The following is a 19053-nucleotide window of genomic DNA, read 5'->3' as shown; positions in this document are numbered from 1 at the left end:
ATATACTGCATACAGGTTGTAGTGTGAGTGACTTGCCTTAGCCTCGTCACTACTTCGTCGAGGTTAGGTTCGGCACTTACAAAGTACATGGGGTCGGTTGTACTCATACTACACTCTACACTTCTTGTGCAGATTTTGGAGTCGGTCCCAACGGTGGTTATTAGCGTGCTCAGATCGGACAGCTTGTGGAGACTTGAGGTACAACTGCTCAGCGCCCGCAGCTCCTGGAGTCTCCTTCCCTTTTTATTTAGCTGTCTACTTTCTTTTCAGACAATTTTATGTTATTTCAGACCCTTGTTTGTACTATTCTAGTAGCTCGTGCACTCGTGACGCCGGGTCCAGGGTTGTGTTAGACGTTTGGTTGTTTTAGCTTCCGCATCTTTTTACTTTGGATTATTGCAGTTATTTCAGTTCTGTCTCATTAATTAATTTAAACTGTTAAAAATGGATAAATTGTTCCAATTTTGACTTGCCTAACAAATGAAATGTTAGGCGTCATCATAATCACGACGGTGAAAATTCCGGGTCGTGACAAGCATGGAGCATTGTCGAGCGGTGTCAATGCACTGCTTTTAATTTTGTTTGCTGCTTTCATATCTTTCTCCCTCTTTTTCTTAATTAGTCTCCCTCATATATGCAAACCTATAGCTAGGAATTATGCGACACTAGTCCTAGTCCGATCGAATTTGTACTCTTTTTTAACTCATTCTGTACAAAGTCGAATTAAGAGATCTAATATGAAGTGGAATGAGTAATATATTCGGAAATTCATTAATTAATCAAATCACATTATTTTGACGTGAAATAAAGAGTAAATATGAAGGAAAAAAATTGAATCTTAAAAAATCAAATATTCGTAGTTTGTGCGAGTAATTAATACTATCACATGTACTCTTCCTTGCTCTTTTTGTTTTTTCATTCCCTTTTTTTGTTTCTCTGAGCAGGATCTATATGTACTTATTCCCACGAGTAAAGATTCCTATTCGTGCACTGGCTCTAGTTTTCAGCTTCCAATAATAAGAAGAATCTATCAATAAAATATTCCGCTTCATATTTATTAATTCAAGAGGAAAAGTTTCAGCCGTTAGATTTGAACACCACCCACCCCAATCATTGATCGAACGGCCAATACTGCGCCGACGCGAACGGGTAACCTACCAAATAGACCCTACTCACCAAATATTATACTCTCTCCGGTCCAAAATAAGTAATTTTTTAGTTATTTTCGCACAGATTAAGAAATCCACCTTTTAGTATTAATTAGCAATGAAATTGACCATATTAAACTTTGCTATCTCTTCACATAAATACTCCTAACACATACTCCAACACTATTTACTCCAAGGCAATGTAGGAAAAAAATAATTAATTCATTCTTGAAATCTGAAAAAATCACTTATTTTGGATCACAAAAAAAAGGCCAAAAAATTACTTATTTTGAACCGGAGGGAGTACTAAATACACCAACCCTCATCGAAAACTATAGACATCATCATCAAGCTTGAATGTATAAACTGTAAAGAGTCAGGAGAAAAAGAATTAAATGCACATGAAAAAAAAAAATGAATTTTCCTTTTTATTCAAAAGGAAAAAAAGAAGGAAAAACAGCAGATCTCTTCACTAAATTGATTGAATTTATTTCCCAGGAGAAATATTCAGTATTTTAGTAATAAATTTGATTAAAAATTTTCCTTTGTGGAGATTTTATCCCATTTGAGGCCTTCCTAAAGAAGTGATACATAAGCTTGTTGGTGATGTATCATATTCCTTCATTTATTTTATCAGTACGAGTCAGTTTGTAATCAAATATCTAAGTAAATTTTTTTCGATAAAATTTCACACTTAAAAGAGTTTTATCCTCATTCAATGTTTAAATCAAACAAAATGAATACATGAGACATAACATAATATGCATTTTTATCACATAATCATCATTAAATAATATACATTTTCACTTATATTTATCACTTAAGCGTTATAAATTACTGTAATTTTATGTAAATATCACACGTGACTAAGAGCCCGTTTGGACATAAGAAATTTCACTTTTTTCGAATTTTTTTTACTTATTTTCGAAATCAGTGTTTAGCCATAAAATTTTCAATTTTCACTTGAACATATGAATTTTGGATTTTTTTTGAAAAATTTATAAAAACTCCAAAAGACTGTTTTCCAAATTTTTCACTTAGATCACTCACAAAAATTCAAAAACAACCCAAAATTATATTCATGTCCCAACGCAACTCTAATTTTCAAATACCATTTTCACATGAAAAAAAAATCATTTTTTTTTTTGGAATTTTACAAAAATTCCAAACGCCAACCAAATTTTTCGTGATGAATACCTCTATGTGAACACAGTACATATCACTTAGATACCTTTCAATTCAACATTTAAGTAAATTTTAGATACCTAGAGGAAGATAAAACTAGAAGAGATACAATTCTATTATGATATTTTTTCTTATTCTGGTTAAAGATTAAATTAAAAAAAAAAAACAATGAAATCTCAAGATATTTCACGAACTCCGGCCTTTACTTTCAACTCATAATATTAAGAGAAATTTTCATAAAGCACTATCTTTTCGTAGTAATTAGCCATCTATAGATACCATTTGTTATATTATGGATTATAGATACCTTTTATGTGGTTATAAGATATATTTGATGTATTTAAGCTATTGTATTCATGAATACAGTAGCAAAAATAGGCGTGAATCAGGGAAGTCCAGCTAATCAGTTGTCGTATTCGACTGTATTCATGGAGTGAAACATGGGATTACTGCTGGACAGATTATTGTATTCGACTGTATTCACGGCGTGAAATAGGGGATTACACTGTTTTTAAAAGGAAAAGTGAATTAATTAACATAATAGACTCCTAATATAACTCAACAAACTCAATTATAACACACAAAATTTGTATTTTCAGTTATAAAAAAGATTCTCAACCGAAAAATACCCCAAAAACATAGCAATCTTCAGAGAAATTATATAATACATCTGAATACATAAATTATATTAATTAAAAAAAACTTATGAATACATTCATGGCATATAGCGAGACAGTGAATACAATGAAATACATAGAATACAGCGGGACCTTAAAATGGATCTATAGAATATACTTTTTTTAAATGATATTTATTTAAAATAAATAAGGTGTTAACCTTTGCTACAGGAGATAAAAATTCCTAATTTTAGTCTTTCTTTTTTGTGTTTCAAACAGAGTGATAATATCCACTTAGAGTGACCGTCCATGTGTTAATATTTACTTCCACACACATCTCCATATATTTGGGAAAAAGGTAAATATTATTTTGGCTTCAAGTGTAAAAATCGTAAGGTGATAGATCAAGATAAGCAACAAGTGTTAAATATTTTGCCAACCCAGAAAGAATCCAATCCAAACCATCAAAATCTTCCAAATTATTGTTTTAAAAAAAATCCAAGACAATTTCAGGCTTTCGTTTCATTGTACTATAACAATTTCCAAAAAAGAAAAATCTTTCAATTTCATCCATTGAAATTCAATCCACCTCCATTCATTCCCTTCCATACAAATTCCACCTCCCAAAAGTACCTAAACTTTTACTTCTTATTTTCTTTTTCCCTCATTATTCATTAGATCCATGAAGGGGCGACTTGGAGCAACAATAAAATTGTCTTTTATGACCTATAAGTTATTGGTTTGAGTCCTAAAAGCAGTCATTAATGCTTACGTTTGGATAGATTGTCTACATCACAATCCCTTAAGGTGTGGCATTTCTCCTTACATTAGGGTATACTGTCTACATCACAACCCCTTAGGGTGGGGCATTTCTCCGCACCCTACAAGAATGCAGGATGCTTTTGGGTGGGTAGGTGGGTGGGTGGGTGGGTGGGGGGAATCAGAAATAACCTGATTTATAACTGATAATTGAAAAATAGCCACAATTTCAAAAGTAATCAAAATTTAGCCACTTTTTCACATAGAGATAAAATCTGAACAAAAATACGCTTAAAAATCTAGAAAAATTCCATTATAATATACTGAAGTTCGAACTTCATATATGAGATTCCACTTTTCGTGTTTTAGCTAGAGTATTTTTGTCCAGATTTTATCTGTACATAAAATAGTAGATATTTTTCAATGATTTTATATTAGTCCAAAATTTAGCTAGTCCATACTATTTTCATGATACTTTGTACACGGAGCTATCTTTTCTTTATTCGTGAGATACACGTCGAAAAAAGAAAAAAGAAATAAACTACTGGTTAATAGAAAAACAAGATCCAACAGAACCAAAAATCTTGTGTCTTTTTCCTCCAAATTGGTGCCTAGTGTCACTTCACTCTTCACCCACCACCACCAGATCTAAAAATTGGTATTCCCCAATAAAATTATAAAAAAAAAAAAAATATGGGGGCAGATTAATAATTAAACACAAATATAAAAATAGAACCTTGTGTAAAGACAGCGTATCCTCAACCTCAACAACCCATTACCACCACCCACTTTTCGTTCACCTTATGAAAAACCATAAATAAACATTCACAAGAAGAGCCAACCCTTATATATATAGTGAAAAACCAAAGCTTAAAACTTTGTAAACGTTTCTTTTATCTTTCATCCCTTTTAGGGGGTGTTCAAATCTTGAAAACCAAGATTACTTTTTTTTTTTTTGTTGGGCCAAGAAAATGGAGCGTGCTAGAAAATTGGCAAACAGAGCAATTCTGAAACGTTTGGTTTCAGAATCAAAACAGAGCCGTGCCAATGAAATCCCATCATCTGCAGCATTATACAGGCCGTCAAGGTATGTTTCTTCATTGTCACCTTACACATTTCAGGCTAGAAATGGTAACAATATGTTGCATGGAAAAGTTGGGAATTTCAATAGGCAACAACAACATGTTAGATCAATATCTGTTGAGGCATTGAAGCCAAGTGACACTTTTCCAAGGCGACACAACTCAGCCACCCCACAAGAACAAACCCAAATGGCTGAGTTTTGTGGTTTTTCAAGCCTTGATTCCCTTATTGATGCTACTGTCCCTCAATCTATTCGTATTGAATCCATGAAGTTTTCTAAGTTTGATGAGGGATTAACTGAGGCACAAATGATTGAGCACATGTCAAAATTAGCTTCAATGAATAAGGTTTTCAAGTCATATATTGGGATGGGATATTATAACACTTTTGTACCACCTGTTATTTTGAGGAATATTATGGAGAATCCTGCTTGGTATACTCAGTATACTCCTTATCAGGCTGAGATTTCGCAGGGACGTCTTGAGTCCCTGCTGAATTATCAGACCATGATTACAGATCTTACTGGTTTGCCAATGTCCAATGCATCTTTACTAGATGAAGGGACCGCGGCAGCTGAGGCTATGGCCATGTGTAATAATATTTTCAAGGGGAAAAAGAAAACTTTCCTTATTGCTAGCAATTGTCACCCTCAGACTATCGATATTTGTAAGACTAGAGCTGATGGATTTGAGATTAAGGTAGAGACTGTTGATCTTAAGGACATTGATTATAAATCCGGTGATGTTTGTGGGGTACTAGTTCAGTATCCGGGAACTGAAGGTGAAATCTTGGATTATGGGGAGTTCATTAAGAATGCACATGCTCAAGGAGTGAAGGTTGTTATGGCATCTGATCTTTTGGCTTTGACAATGTTGAAACCTCCCGGTGAATTTGGAGCAGATATTGTTGTTGGTTCTGCTCAGAGGTTTGGAGTGCCTATGGGTTATGGAGGCCCTCATGCGGCTTTCTTGGCCACTTCTCAAGAATACAAGAGAATGATGCCCGGAAGAATTATTGGTGTCAGTGTTGATTCTTCAGGGAAACCTGCTCTGCGTATGGCAATGCAAACCAGGGAACAACACATCCGCAGGGACAAGGCTACCAGCAACATTTGCACTGCACAGGTACTGACTGAACTAATGTTTCATCAACTGTTTCAAAAAATATGTACCGATATTTTTGTCTCCTAGATTCTCTATTACGCAACATTCTTATACTGTAGTAGTAAGAATTTTAAGCGGGTTGAAAATTGTTTACTTTTCTGCTTGTATGCAATGCGTTGTCTAGACATGAGCGGTAGGGAGTAACAAGAAATAACTAGCTAGTTTGTTTTTCTTGCAAGAAACTATCTGTCTCTCATTTGTGCATTGGAATGCTCTGATGCATGACGCTATGCTACATATATTCTTGCAGTGGTTTATGATATTGTACATTTCTTATGTAGGCCTTGCTTGCGAACATGGCTGCCATGTATGCTGTCTATCATGGACCGGAGGGGCTAAAAACCATTGCCCAACGTGTTCATGGTCTTGCCGGAACACTTGCTGCTGGGCTCAAAAAGCTAGGAACAGTAGAAGTTCAGGATCTTCCATTCTTTGACACTGTGAAGGTTAAGTGTGCTGATGCAAAAGCAATTGCTGATGTTGCTTACAAGAATGAAATTAACTTGAGGGTTGTGGACAACAATACTGTAAGTCTAGCTACTTTTTCTTGTTTCTGTTTTTAAACTTATAGATAGTCCTAAATCTATGTTATAATTAAGTGAAACTCCATTTGTTTTTTCAGATAACTGTATCTTTTGATGAAACTACTACCTTAGAAGATGTGGACAATCTATTTAAAGTTTTTGCCTTGGGAAAGCCGGTGAGTATCATTACTCCCCTATCCATGCTGCTGGTAGTAACTCAATGTCTACATAGTGTATTCTTATCTTTGATGCCGTTAATAGGTCACATTCACTGCTCAATCAATTGCACAAGAAGTCGAGAATCTGATTCCTTCTGGACTTGTAAGGGAGACTCCATATTTGACTCACCAAATATTCAACTCGTAAGGCCTCCGTCAATGGTTTTGACCATCTTTGTACTGCACCATTACTGCTAGTTTAACTTTTACAATGATGATTCAGGTACCATACTGAGCACGAGTTGCTGAGATACCTTCATAAGCTGCAATCGAAGGACCTTTCCTTGTGCCATAGCATGATTCCATTGGGATCCTGCACAATGAAATTGAATGCCACAACAGAGATGATGCCAGTGACATGGCCTAACTTCACAAATATTCACCCTTTTGCACCCACCGAACAGGCTGCTGGCTATCAGGTTGTTACGGCTTAGATGCATTGCTGTTTTTGCTAATTATAATGCAGAAACAGAAGAACTAATCAAGACTGTTACATGCTCTCTTCTGCAGGAAATGTTCAAAGATTTGGGTGACCTATTGTGTACAATTACAGGTTTTGATTCCTTCTCCTTGCAGCCTAATGCTGGTGCTGCTGGAGAATATGCTGGGCTGATGGTTATTCTTGCCTATCATATGGTACTTGTCACAAGTTAAATGAATAGTTTGCTTTCAGCTTTGGTTTGAGCTCTCTTAATACCTAGCTAGTATTTCAAGAGTAAGGTTCACAATGGACTTAGTTAGGATTAAATTTGTATAACCTCTTAATAGCCAAATGGCACGAAACTGTTTTGCATGATTTTACTATTTTCTGCTTTCATATACTAGGGAAACCACCTGATGAAACCCCATTCTTTGTGAAGATCTTGCTTCCATCTAGTTACTACTTGGCATCTATAATCCCTCATCTATCTAGTTACTACTTCACATCTATTATCCTTCATGTAGTTGTAGAAGACTAATAGAATTTTAATCATCCGAGGACACTTGATTTACCATAGAGGGATGCTAATGGCCATAGAATTGGAATGTTAGCTTTTGGTGCTCCGACTCTTCTCCTTGTTTTCATCATTAGCCATTAATTCTCTATAAAGCTTGCTGCTAGTGTAACTGAAATTTGAGTTTTGCTGCAGGCGAGGGGTGACCATCACCGCAATGTGTGCATCATTCCTGTGTCAGCTCACGGAACAAATCCTGCAAGTGCTGCTATGTGTGGGATGAAAATTGTTGCTGTTGGAACCGATGCCAAAGGAAACATTAATATTGAAGAGTTGAGGAAGGCTGCTGAGGCAAATAAGGATAAACTTGCTGCTCTCATGGTAAATCATGTGCTACTACTTTCTGACACCTTTATGTATTATTTGTATTTCCTTAAATCTAATTATATAATAAATTTCAGGTTACATACCCATCAACACATGGAGTCTATGAGGAAGGAATCGATGAGATATGTAAGATAATCCATGACAATGGTGGTCAGGTGTACATGGATGGAGCTAACATGAATGCTCAGGTAATTACCTCATCTCAACTCCTAACATCATTTTAATTCTTGTAGATTTTACTTGTCACTTAGTCAGTTTAGTGGTAATACCATTATATCTATATAAATTTCTTGCTCAACAAATTATGTAGTCAGACCTGATATCTTAAGAGATGAGGTGATGTCTTTGGATTAGGCAATGAACCTCAAATTTCCTTTCCTGTCCTTTCTTCTTCTTCTTTACTCCTGTATGATTTAAGTAGTTATCTCACATGATGCGTCAGATAGTGTTTATGTGCTGTCTGCTCTGACTTTGGTGAAGTCATACTACGTCCGTGGTTAAGTCTAAAGCTCTCTCTTTCTCTATCGCTTACCTTGGTTAAAGGTTTTATGAGGAGCTTGGCCGTGATCGATAGAACTTTCTAGGCAGTACCATATCTGCTTCTTTAACTTATTTATACTACCTTTTTTCTATTGCTCCTCAATACATTATCAAAATTCAAGTTTTGACTCAGCTATTAACTATACGACTTTGTTTTTGGCTGGTTGCAAGTGATTTGTACAATTTGTTTCATTCATTGCTGTATTTTCTTCTTACAGGTTGGTCTTACAAGTCCCGGCTTTATCGGTGCTGATGTTTGTCATCTAAATCTACATAAGACATTCTGCATTCCTCATGGTGGAGGAGGTCCTGGAATGGGCCCCATTGGTGTGAAGAAGCACCTTGCACCATTTTTACCATCACACCCTGTGGTATGTCCTCGATCAACACCAGTTACTTCACCACATAAAGCTCTCTTTGTCAATTCATCGGCTTGGGATTTTTTTATATCTTCCTCGTTTAGTTGTGAGCTTGGTAACTTAATCAGTGTGATTCTTCTGAAGGTTCCAACTGGAGGGATCCCATCCCCCGACAAGAGTGAGCCACTTGGTACTATTTCTGCTGCACCCTGGGGTTCAGCACTTATTTTGCCGATTTCATATACCTACATTGCAATGATGGGGTCTAAGGGACTTACAGATGCATCAAAGATAGCTATCCTGAATGCGAACTACATGGCTAAGCGTTTGGAGGTCTTTCTTCTTTTATTTCTCATTTTCTATTTGAGTTGAATTTTCTGCTTTTCTGTTTTCTCGGACTTTGCTATGCCTGTCTTAATTCATCATAAGTGTCCAATTGAGTATTCTAACTCCGCTGATCATATTTTCTGCTTTTGATCAACAGAAGCATTACCCAGTTCTCTTCCGAGGTGTCAATGGAACATGTGCCCACGAGTTTATCATTGACCTGAGGGGCTTTAAGGTACTTCTTTGAATCATTTCCAATTCACTCTTTTTTTCTTTTCTTTTCTTTTTTTTGCTTTTGTTTTAGTGTACTAAATCTATTGGAGTCTTGGCCTTTCAGAATACTGCTGGAATAGAACCTGAAGATGTTGCTAAACGTCTTATAGACTATGGATTCCATGGACCTACAATGTCTTGGCCAGTTCCTGGTACACTTATGATTGAACCTACTGAAAGTGAAAGCAAGGTATAATATAAGGATGCATATTCAATGATACAGAAAGAAAAAAGTCACTATTACACACAGTATAATTTTTCTTTGGTGGTCTGAAGTAGTTGCAAATCAATGCAGGCGGAACTAGACAGGTTTTGTGATGCACTCATCTCCATCAGAGAAGAAATCGCTCAGATTGAGAAAGGGAATGCTGATATTAACAACAATGTTCTTAAGGTAAATATGTGGTCCTTTTTTTCTTTTTGTAAATTAGTTTTAAACGAAAATGTTTGTTTTTTTGTACGGTTGCATAATTCAGGAGATATTAATCGGGACTTTGTGTTGCAGGGGGCTCCTCATCCACCATCAATGCTCATGGCAGATGCATGGGTAAAACCTTATTCTCGGGAATATGCTGCATTCCCTGCTCCCTGGCTAAGGAATGCCAAATTCTGGCCAACTACAGGTATTTACCATCACTATATAAGTCCAACTTTTTTCCTACAAACTTAACATTTGCTAAATTCTGAAGTATCTGGGTTTTCTCCTATTAAGCGTTGCTCCTACATTTTTTTTATTCATACGGGGTAGGGGAAGGGGAAAATGGGTAGGGGATTACAAGGTGGGGAATTGAACCGTCACCAACAAAGTGAAAGTTCGGGTAGCCAACCAACGGAGCTACTAAGATTCCCCTCCTATTAAGTGGAACATTGAAAAATAGAGGTGTTCCATAAAACATATACTTTTCAGCACTTAGTGCTGAGTTTTATTTTACTGGTCAGCATATTTTTGGAAGTTTCAAAATGTACTAGCAATCAGTACTGAAATTATGCCCCAATACTTAAAGTCTTAACATCCAATCTATACCTACATGCTATGTTGCTCCTTCAAAATCTTTGCCTTACCAGTGTCAACACGACTTGGGTATGGTGTGGGTGATCCATACTGGACTAGGTCAACCTACGTTGGGTGCTTTGACTACATCTATGACCGAGAAGTATAGATTGATAGGGTACTTGGTTTAATTTTTGGGTTCATTTCATATATATATAATGAGAATGCTTTTCTGTTACACCACATATCTTGTGAATAAAATATAGGTATTTATAAAGAATTGAATTTTATAAGTTTTAGTTCAATAGCTTTAATTAATCGAGATATATACTTTATATGTCGTAATATATATTTATTGGCAGTATCCTAGCACCCGTATCCGCACTAGGATCCATACCCGCAACTCCTAAAATTTATGTGATGAAGAATCCAACCTCTAAATCCGCACGTGTCAGGATACCAGCACCCGAGTCCGAGGAATATAGCCTACACGCACAATGTTTCTTTTTTCCATTATTGGTTTCATAGGAACTTCATTTGAAGACTTGTCAGTTTTCAAGTAATCAACCTAGATAATCACAGCTTCTAGACTAATTAGCAGCCGAATACATGTAGGCCACTTGCCCTCAACGTGTCCCGTCAAAATAAAACTGCTCTAAGAAACTATCTTCAACTTCTCTTGTGTACTTGAAATGAAAAGATCTGTTTTACTGGCTATAGCTGTTGTCATCATGAATATAGTGAAACTGCTATAAACCTTGGAAAAAGAAATTCGCAAGTGCACATGAATAGAACCAATGTGATGATTGTGAAAAGCTCAAAGAATCTGCTGAAATCTATGGTTCTTGCGTTTATTGCACTATAGATTGCAATACTGCCTTTTCTATGCTTTACAATTACCTAACTTTTCGTTTTTCCCTTGTCATATTTAGTAAGAGCTGCTGTTATATCTTGGTTTTGACAATAATTTTACTTGTGATCGTATTTACCAGCACGAGTGGACAATGTGTATGGAGATCGCAACCTGATCTGCACCCTTCTTCCAGTATCACAAATGGTGGAAGAAGAAGCTGCAGCAAATGCTTAAGCCTCAGTGTTCAGAAGTTCCTTTTGCAAAACATGAAATTACATCCTCTTCCCATCTTGTTGTACATACAAGTTTCATATTCATATACTTGATGGTAGTTGATGACTTTCATCTTCTTGCCATATTGATGAATAGCTGCTACATTAACATGTGTTGATGATTCCAGCTCACTTGTTATAATTATCAATTCCTCTCTCTCTCTCTCCCTCTGTCTTTCTTCCAAATATATCTCTCTTTCATGACCTATGTTGCGCGGATTCTTCATTTGTCTTGACATACCTGTGCCTAACTGATGTGACGAGATTGTTGGTACATCGTGTGAAATCTCAAAATATACTAAAAAGTAGCAAGCAAAAAAAAAATTGATGTACTCATATCAAATGCTTTCACACAATCAAACCGGGTACATACCGGTGAATGAGTCTGAGCAACATAGTTCATGACAATATGGTACATAATACTCAACAGGGGCAGGAGTATGGCTAGGGAAAACTTTCTTCTTTCTTTAAAGAATTCATTAGGTTTCTTGTCCTTGTTTTTTCTTGTGTTGCGGTCAAACGCACACGACTCTTTGGAGAAAAATAAATTGAAGAACCTCATAATTGACTATAGTGTAAAGCTTTTGGGTGACTACAAAAGATTAAACTATGCTTGGTCACAATATCTTTATTTATTATCAAGGAAAAGATTACAGGAAAAGTTTCGTCTTTTTGATTTTATTTTATATAACGTAAGGCTAAGATGAGTTTAAATGGAGTGACATGAACGGTGAGGATTTGGATTTATATAGTCATCTTTAACTTATTTGTGATTGAGAAATAAAGCTGAATTTATAAGTAAAAGGAAAGACGATGTCTTAATGTATTTGTTGGAGTAGAAAAATAGGATTTAAGATAAGAAGGTGATCTGTATCATTTTTCAAAAACTGACACAACAAGTAATCTTGAGTATGAAAAGAATTGCTATTGCAGTTTGTAGATAAATCCTTGAAGTTCTAGATCTTCAAAGAACTTTTTTCTTGTTTGTTTAATTGTGATTTGTAATTATAATCATTTGACCTGTGGATAACTCTTTCGGTTTGATAACTTGAAAGAAGTTATTTGAAAACAAACTTCTTTGCTTTGATTTGGTTTGTTCACTTGACTCCTTTGCTTGGCTACATTTACTTTATTGCTTTATTTAGTACGCCACATTATTTGACACATCTCTTAGTATAAGGTAATTGTAATGTCTTCAATTTAGGTACATATATGTTTTACACGGCCCTTAAAAAATATTAATTAGAAGGGATTTTTGACTATTTTACGCTTATTTATGTTTTAATATATAATCTATCTTCATCGAATAGTTATTCTATTTATGTGACTTCTCCTATAACAACCCGACCGGTCATTTTAGCATTTGCACTTCGCTCGGTAGTTTGGGGGCACGAGTAGCTCCGTATGATGTATTAGGACTTGTATGCAAAATTTGAGTTCATTCCGAGTTGATTTGATATGTTTCGGCGCGAGTTTTTGAAGTCGAAAGTTCAAAAGTTCATTAAGTTTGATTTGAGGTGCGTTTCATCGTTTCGATGTTGTTATACGTGATTTGAGGCCTCGAGTAGGTCCGTATTATATTATGGGACTTGTTGGTATGTTCGTACGGGTGTCTAGGGGCTCGGGTGAGTTTCGGATAGGTTTGGGCTGTGTTGCGCTCGTTTTTCTTATGTTTCGACGTCGTTTCTTCAAGCATAAATGGTACCACATTAAGAAAATAAGCTCCAAGTTTTGTTTTGATTTAAGCATTAGATCCGTATTGTAATTACGGAGGCATATCAAAAAGAATCATCGAATTCGAACATCGTATGAGGATTTTATGGTCATTTTACTAAGAATTGGGTTGCCAGATTTTTTTCAGATTAATTACGAAATTGCCATTGCTTCATATTTAAAAATCTGCACTATTTTCAAATATTGAAACCAACATATCTCCTTCATTATAAGGTCAAATGGAAAGATTCAAAAGCCTATCTTGACTGAAATTTCACAAGGAATCCATTGGAGACATCAAAAACAAGTTTAGAGATCATTTGGCATGCAAAATTACTTAATATGGAATGTTTGTTCATTTGGTCATATTTTGAGTTGGGAGCTCGGATTTGGACAATTTTGGGAGGCAATTTTCACCATATGGATTGGGGTAAGTATTCTATACTCGATTTTGGTTATATTTCATGAATCCATCTTCATTGTTGGCATTTATTTATGATTTCAAAGTGAAATTTGGGGGTTTTGTCTAAAATTTGATAAAGTGAATTTTGGAGTTTTGAACACCGATTTGGAGTCGGATTTGAGTGAAACTAGTATGGTTGGACTCGTAATTTAATGGGTTATCAGATTTTGTAAATTTTGTCGGGTTCCGAGGTGCGGACCCGGGTTGGGCTTTTTGGCGAATTTTGGGCTTTTATTAAAGATTCGACCTTTTTCAATTAGGATTGGTTCCTTTAGCATTGTTTGATGTATTTGATTTGTCTTTTGGTTAGTTTAGAGCCATTCGGAGGTCAGAACGCGCGTGATGGCATTTTCGGAACATCGCTTGGCTTGCTCGGTAGTGGAATCGACTTGTTCAAGATAAGTAACTCTTCTAAACTTAATGCTGAGGGTATGAAACCCCGAATTATGTGCTATGTGATTGGTGTTGAGGTGACACACATGCTAGGTGACGGGCGTTTGGGCGTGCACCCTGTGAATTGTGACTTTGCTGTCTTCATGGCACTGTATAGTGACCTTACTTTGTTGATATCTGCGTTTTCACCATGTGATAAAGTAATTAGGCGGTACATCATGCTAGATATCATGTTTAGGCTTTATGCTGATATTGTTGGGACCATAGTGGTCATTTTTTGCTGTCATCTCATTGATTTCATTAATATTTCGTACTCAGTCATATTCATGTATTCATATCATATCTCAGCCTTAGTTGCTACTTATTGATACATCATATCATTGTTCCGGGTCAGTTTTCATGACATTGTGAGCCCGTGGGTGTGACTGGAGAGATTGATGACTGAGTGAGGCCGAGAGCCTGATTATGAGTGACAGTTATGGGATCGGGCTGCACGCCGCAGCGGTTATATTGATTTTTGATAGCGCTTGGGCTGATGTAGCCCATCCGGAGTCTGTACACCCCCCTATGAGCACGGTTGATTATATTGAGGAATGGATCTTCCCTGAACTTGGAGATGGATCTTCTCCATGGGGCTGGATTGGCCTTTCCTCGGTACTGATGACTGATGGTCAGTGATGTATATATATATTCCGGGATAAATCTTCCCTGGGACGCATGTGCCATATACAGTACCGAGTGGTTGAGCATTTATATATACCTGGAGATGGATCTTCTCCATGGGGCCGGATTGGCCTTCCTCGGTACTGAGGGACTGATAATGTGATGTATATATTCCGGGATGGATCTTTCCTGGGCCATATGAGCCATATACAGTACCGAGTGGTTGAGAATTTATGAGTGGAGAGTGTGAGTACATGGTTCATCACTAGGATACATGGCATTGGCATGCATACATGACATACATGCATACAGATGCATTATTCCTCATATTGTACGGTATCACGTCGTTCATTATTTCTTTTTACACACATTGATATGTGGGCATAAAGGGGTATTCCACACTTGCTATCTGGAAAGAAAATGAAACATCTTATTTATCGTGGAAATCATTTTTGGGAACAATTACAGTTTTCAAACTATCTCGTATTTTTTTGTGAAGATTTCGTAAAGGGTTGGTTTTTCACTGATATTCTTGAGAAGCAGAAATATTTCTCAGAAAACTGTGAAAAAGCTGAGCATTTTATCTCTGATTTACTTCCCTATTTATATGCTCTATGTTGTTATGAATTGTTATTGACTACTGGTTTTGGACCCGACCATGTTTTAGCTCGTCACTGCTTTCAACCTAAGGTTAGGTTTATTACTTATTGAGTACATGGGGTTGGTTGTACTCATACTACACTTCCTGCACATTGCTTGCAGATTTTGGATACTGATATTACTGTGTATGGCGGGAGCTAGCATTGAAGGTGCACCTGCAATCCAGACTCAACTGCCTCTTGTTCATGGTAGCCTTAGATTTATAAAACTTTGTTTATGTACTTTTCAAATAGCAGATGTATTTACTTCATATCAGCTTTGTAAACTCTATTCTTAGAAGCTCATAATTTGTACTGCCAGTCCTTGGGAATGTATAAGATTTAGATAATTTCTTTGATTAACTGTCCTGTTAAATATCATTGAAACTGGATAGATATTAGTTGGCTTACCTATCTGGTTGGGTTAGGTGCCATCACGACTAGTGGATTTTGGATCGTGACATATTGGTATCAGAGCTCTAGGTTCATAGGTTCTACAGGTCATGAGCAAGTATCTAGTAGAGTCTTGTGGATCGGTATGATGACGTCCATACCTATCTTTGAGAGGCTACAGGGCATTTAGGATATACTTCCCATCTTTCTTTCCTTATTGTGCGACATCGATTCAGCTTGAAGCGTAATCCTTTGAAGTCCTTCCACGCATTCGTATGCGCGCATGAGCGCTTGGTATCAGTTGTGCATCGATGGCTTGCGATTCTATGGATGAGGTGCGAGATGTGATATCCGCGTGATGATGATGGGCCAGTCTGGAGTACTTGAGGCCGGGTTTTGACTGTAGCTTGAGCATAGAGTTGTTGATTGTGTAAGCACGTGCTTTTGGACCTATATGTCTGGTAGTTTCCCTATTAGTTGAGTTGTGATTGGATGACTATGTGATGAGTATGATATGACCGCGGGATGTGTTTAGATAGATTGGATTTGACGAAAAGAGTTTGATTGAGTTGTAAATTGGGTGCTTGATTTCTGTCTTGCTGTGATGTATAGTCTCGAGTATGAGTGTATTGAAGGATCCTTCATGCTGTTTAATGTGGAACGAATTAGATTCTCATGTCTTGTTGATGAGTTCAGAATCAGGAAGATTAAGTAATTGCGTAGTAGTTGTGGCTGTGAAAGGGTATAGAGAGGTGTCAGTTTGAGGCTAAGCGGGTGGGTTATCACCTGCGGGGTAATCTATGGATGTGTGATCCTTATGATGTTGTGTTGAGAGTTTCCTTCTACTAGTGGGTAATAGGTGTTGTGATTTGAGTTTGGATTGGTTGAGAAAGCTTACCGGACCGTCACGAGGATGAATGCAAGATTTGCAAATTATTTGAGATATTATATGGTTTGAGTTACATGAGCTTATGAAGGATTTAGCTGAATCCTATTGCAGTATTATGCCAGTATGGGGGCGGCTATTGTAAGTTATTAGATGCTTTATTCCTTGGCTTTGAGCCAAGTAGGGGAGTCTGCTATTGATAAGTTGATTGCACGGTTATGTGTTGTATTGGTTTCGGTTTGAGGTATACTTGTGAATAAGTTATGTTCTGTAGAGGGTGAGATTGAGGATGACTCGAGTAAAGGAATTTCTGGATACGGGCTGTATTATGTTTTGTGGGTATATGGGAACCATTGAATGATTGAGTTATTATTCGTAAAGGATGTAGTGTGCATGAAGTAGGGGTTCACTCGGTTGCTTGGGGGCGTGGATTACTTCCTTGGGTGTTGTTGTGCTAATGGGGCACAACTCGTTTGGTCCGCTTGGTCGGTTTAATTGAGATCTGAGTAGAGTAGAAGACTCTCGAAAATGGTTCTAATGAATGCAAGATTTATATGTATCAAGTGGGAATTTTTAGGAGTTGTATATGGCTAGAAACTGAGATTTACATTGGATGGTGTCGAGACTTGCAATATTTCTATATCATATGGATTCTACATTCAGTATCAGGAAGCTAAAATGAACAGCTTTAAATTTACAGAAGGTCTCTTCAGAGTGGGTACCTCGGTTGTGGTACTTTTGGGTTCTTAAGAGAGCACTCAACGACTTATGATCCTTAGGGCGGTGTGGTTTTATGCAAGGGTCTTATGTGGTGAGTTTTTGTTGAGGATTGTGGTACTATGGCGAGGAGAAGTATCAATTTGAAGGTAATTCAGAAGGAACTCGGTGAATTAGGACAACTTGGTAACGGGTTGGATCAGCATGGTAATGGATGTGATGGACTCTTTTAGTTCTTATGATGTGGTTAGTCTCTACAGGTGTTTTGTGGCAATAATCTTTGGTCTGGCAACCTGCGTGGCTTGGTTGAGTTACAAAGATTCGGTTCTGATGGCCTGGTTATGTGAAAATGGATTTCGAAGAGTTCTCGATGATTTCTATCACGGTTCGAGGTGAATATTTCCTACTGGTATGGAACATAATGTGTATTGGGATTTTCTCCTGGATAAGATTGAATGGGGGGTTTCTGAATAATCAGGTATGTATTCTGCTGGTGACTCAGAGTTGGTTATGAGATTCTCGTGCTTTTCATATGATTACATGATATAGGTGGTGCGTTGCGTGGGATCGAGATTTTCATGTGCAAGGTCACGGTTCAGTTTTAAAGGGAAGGTCATGAATCCTTAAGCAGCATAGACGATTTCAGAGGACTAGATAAATGATATTACTATTAGATATGGCTTGATGTGAGTGTAAGTTTCAGAAGGGGCACTGTGTTTTGATTTATGGATACTTCATTGGTATTGCGGCACTCGCTTGTTTGATCGATTGCTGATATTCAGATTTTTCTATATGGAACGGAAGAATTATATAAGTATTCCTCGTGGGATGATCGTGTATGAGAGATATGTTAGACATTCGAGCGGTGTAGTTGGGATCGGATAAGGTGATTCGTGTGTTCTATGAATTTGGAGAACGGGAGTTCTCAGAAACAGATTGTTTCGTGGTTGTGGACTGTGAAGATGTGGCCAAAGCTAGACAGATGATAGTATATTTTATGGTTCAGTCATTGTGGACTTTCGGAGTGTTATGTATCTATTTTTGGGTGACCAGAGTTGGTTTAGGGTCCGTTGGTAGGCCCAATGAGGATGTGTGTTCTATACCGGGTCGGATTGGTTGGCTCCATACTGCTATTGTTGAGGGATGTGCCATTCGGTTGTTGTTGAGCTTACTTTTGTTCTAAAATGATCTGTGAGTTACTCTTCTATGCTACGAGGAGTTGTGATTCGTTAGTTATATACACACACGGTGCAGTTGTATTCGGGCTTTATAGCGGAATTTGAGCGAGATGGGTATTTGGGTGTTGAATAATTGATTGCGCATTGATTATGTTCATTCCGGACTATGGTATTGAGTTATTTGCTTCAGCAGTTATGGTCGTGTACTTTTGGTAGTAGACGTCAAATTGCGCGTGATTGTTGATTTTGAGCATTGTGACTTGAGGTATTTCATGTGGACCAGTGTTTGGAAGGGGTCGCGCATTGCAACAAAGTTATGTTGGGATATGATCCTTTGTGTTAGATTCGTGTATTTTGGTTCTACGGCGTGTGATG

The 19053-nt window shown here is 37.1% G+C and overlaps 1 protein-coding gene across 1 annotated transcript; it reads left to right on the top strand.

Moving 5' to 3' along the window:
- On the top strand, positions 4428 to 11791 carry LOC109231409 (glycine dehydrogenase (decarboxylating), mitochondrial). The gene is made up of 15 exons (XM_019397075.1): positions 4428 to 5916; positions 6237 to 6482; positions 6578 to 6655; positions 6741 to 6841; positions 6921 to 7116; positions 7208 to 7333; positions 7828 to 8013; positions 8094 to 8207; positions 8778 to 8930; positions 9063 to 9251; positions 9403 to 9480; positions 9583 to 9708; positions 9814 to 9912; positions 10024 to 10141; positions 11502 to 11791. Exons 1-15 carry the CDS (start codon positions 4681 to 4683, stop codon positions 11594 to 11596), a joined length of 3141 nt encoding a protein of 1046 aa, XP_019252620.1. The 5' UTR covers positions 4428 to 4680; the 3' UTR covers positions 11597 to 11791.

This window comes from Nicotiana attenuata, chromosome 8 (genome assembly GCF_001879085.1).
Source record: "Nicotiana attenuata strain UT chromosome 8, NIATTr2, whole genome shotgun sequence".
NCBI lineage: Eukaryota > Viridiplantae > Streptophyta > Magnoliopsida > Solanales > Solanaceae > Nicotiana > Nicotiana attenuata.
Note: the sequence above shows the minus strand (reverse complement) of the source record. Positions and strands in the feature narration are given on the sequence as shown.

What these genes read in the sequence shown, in the direction of transcription:
- LOC109231409 (XM_019397075.1), top strand. Translation starts at nt 4,681, where the DNA reads ATGGAGCGTGCTAGAAAATTGGCAAACAGAGCAATTCTGAAACGTTTG. An exon ending in GCAACATTTGCACTGCACAG is followed by an intron (nt 5,917 to 6,236) that starts GTACTGACTGAA and finishes TTTCTTATGTAG; the next exon opens with GCCTTGCTTGCGAACATGGC. An exon ending in CAAATTCTGGCCAACTACAG is followed by an intron (nt 10,142 to 11,501) that starts GTATTTACCATC and finishes CGTATTTACCAG; the next exon opens with CACGAGTGGACAATGTGTAT.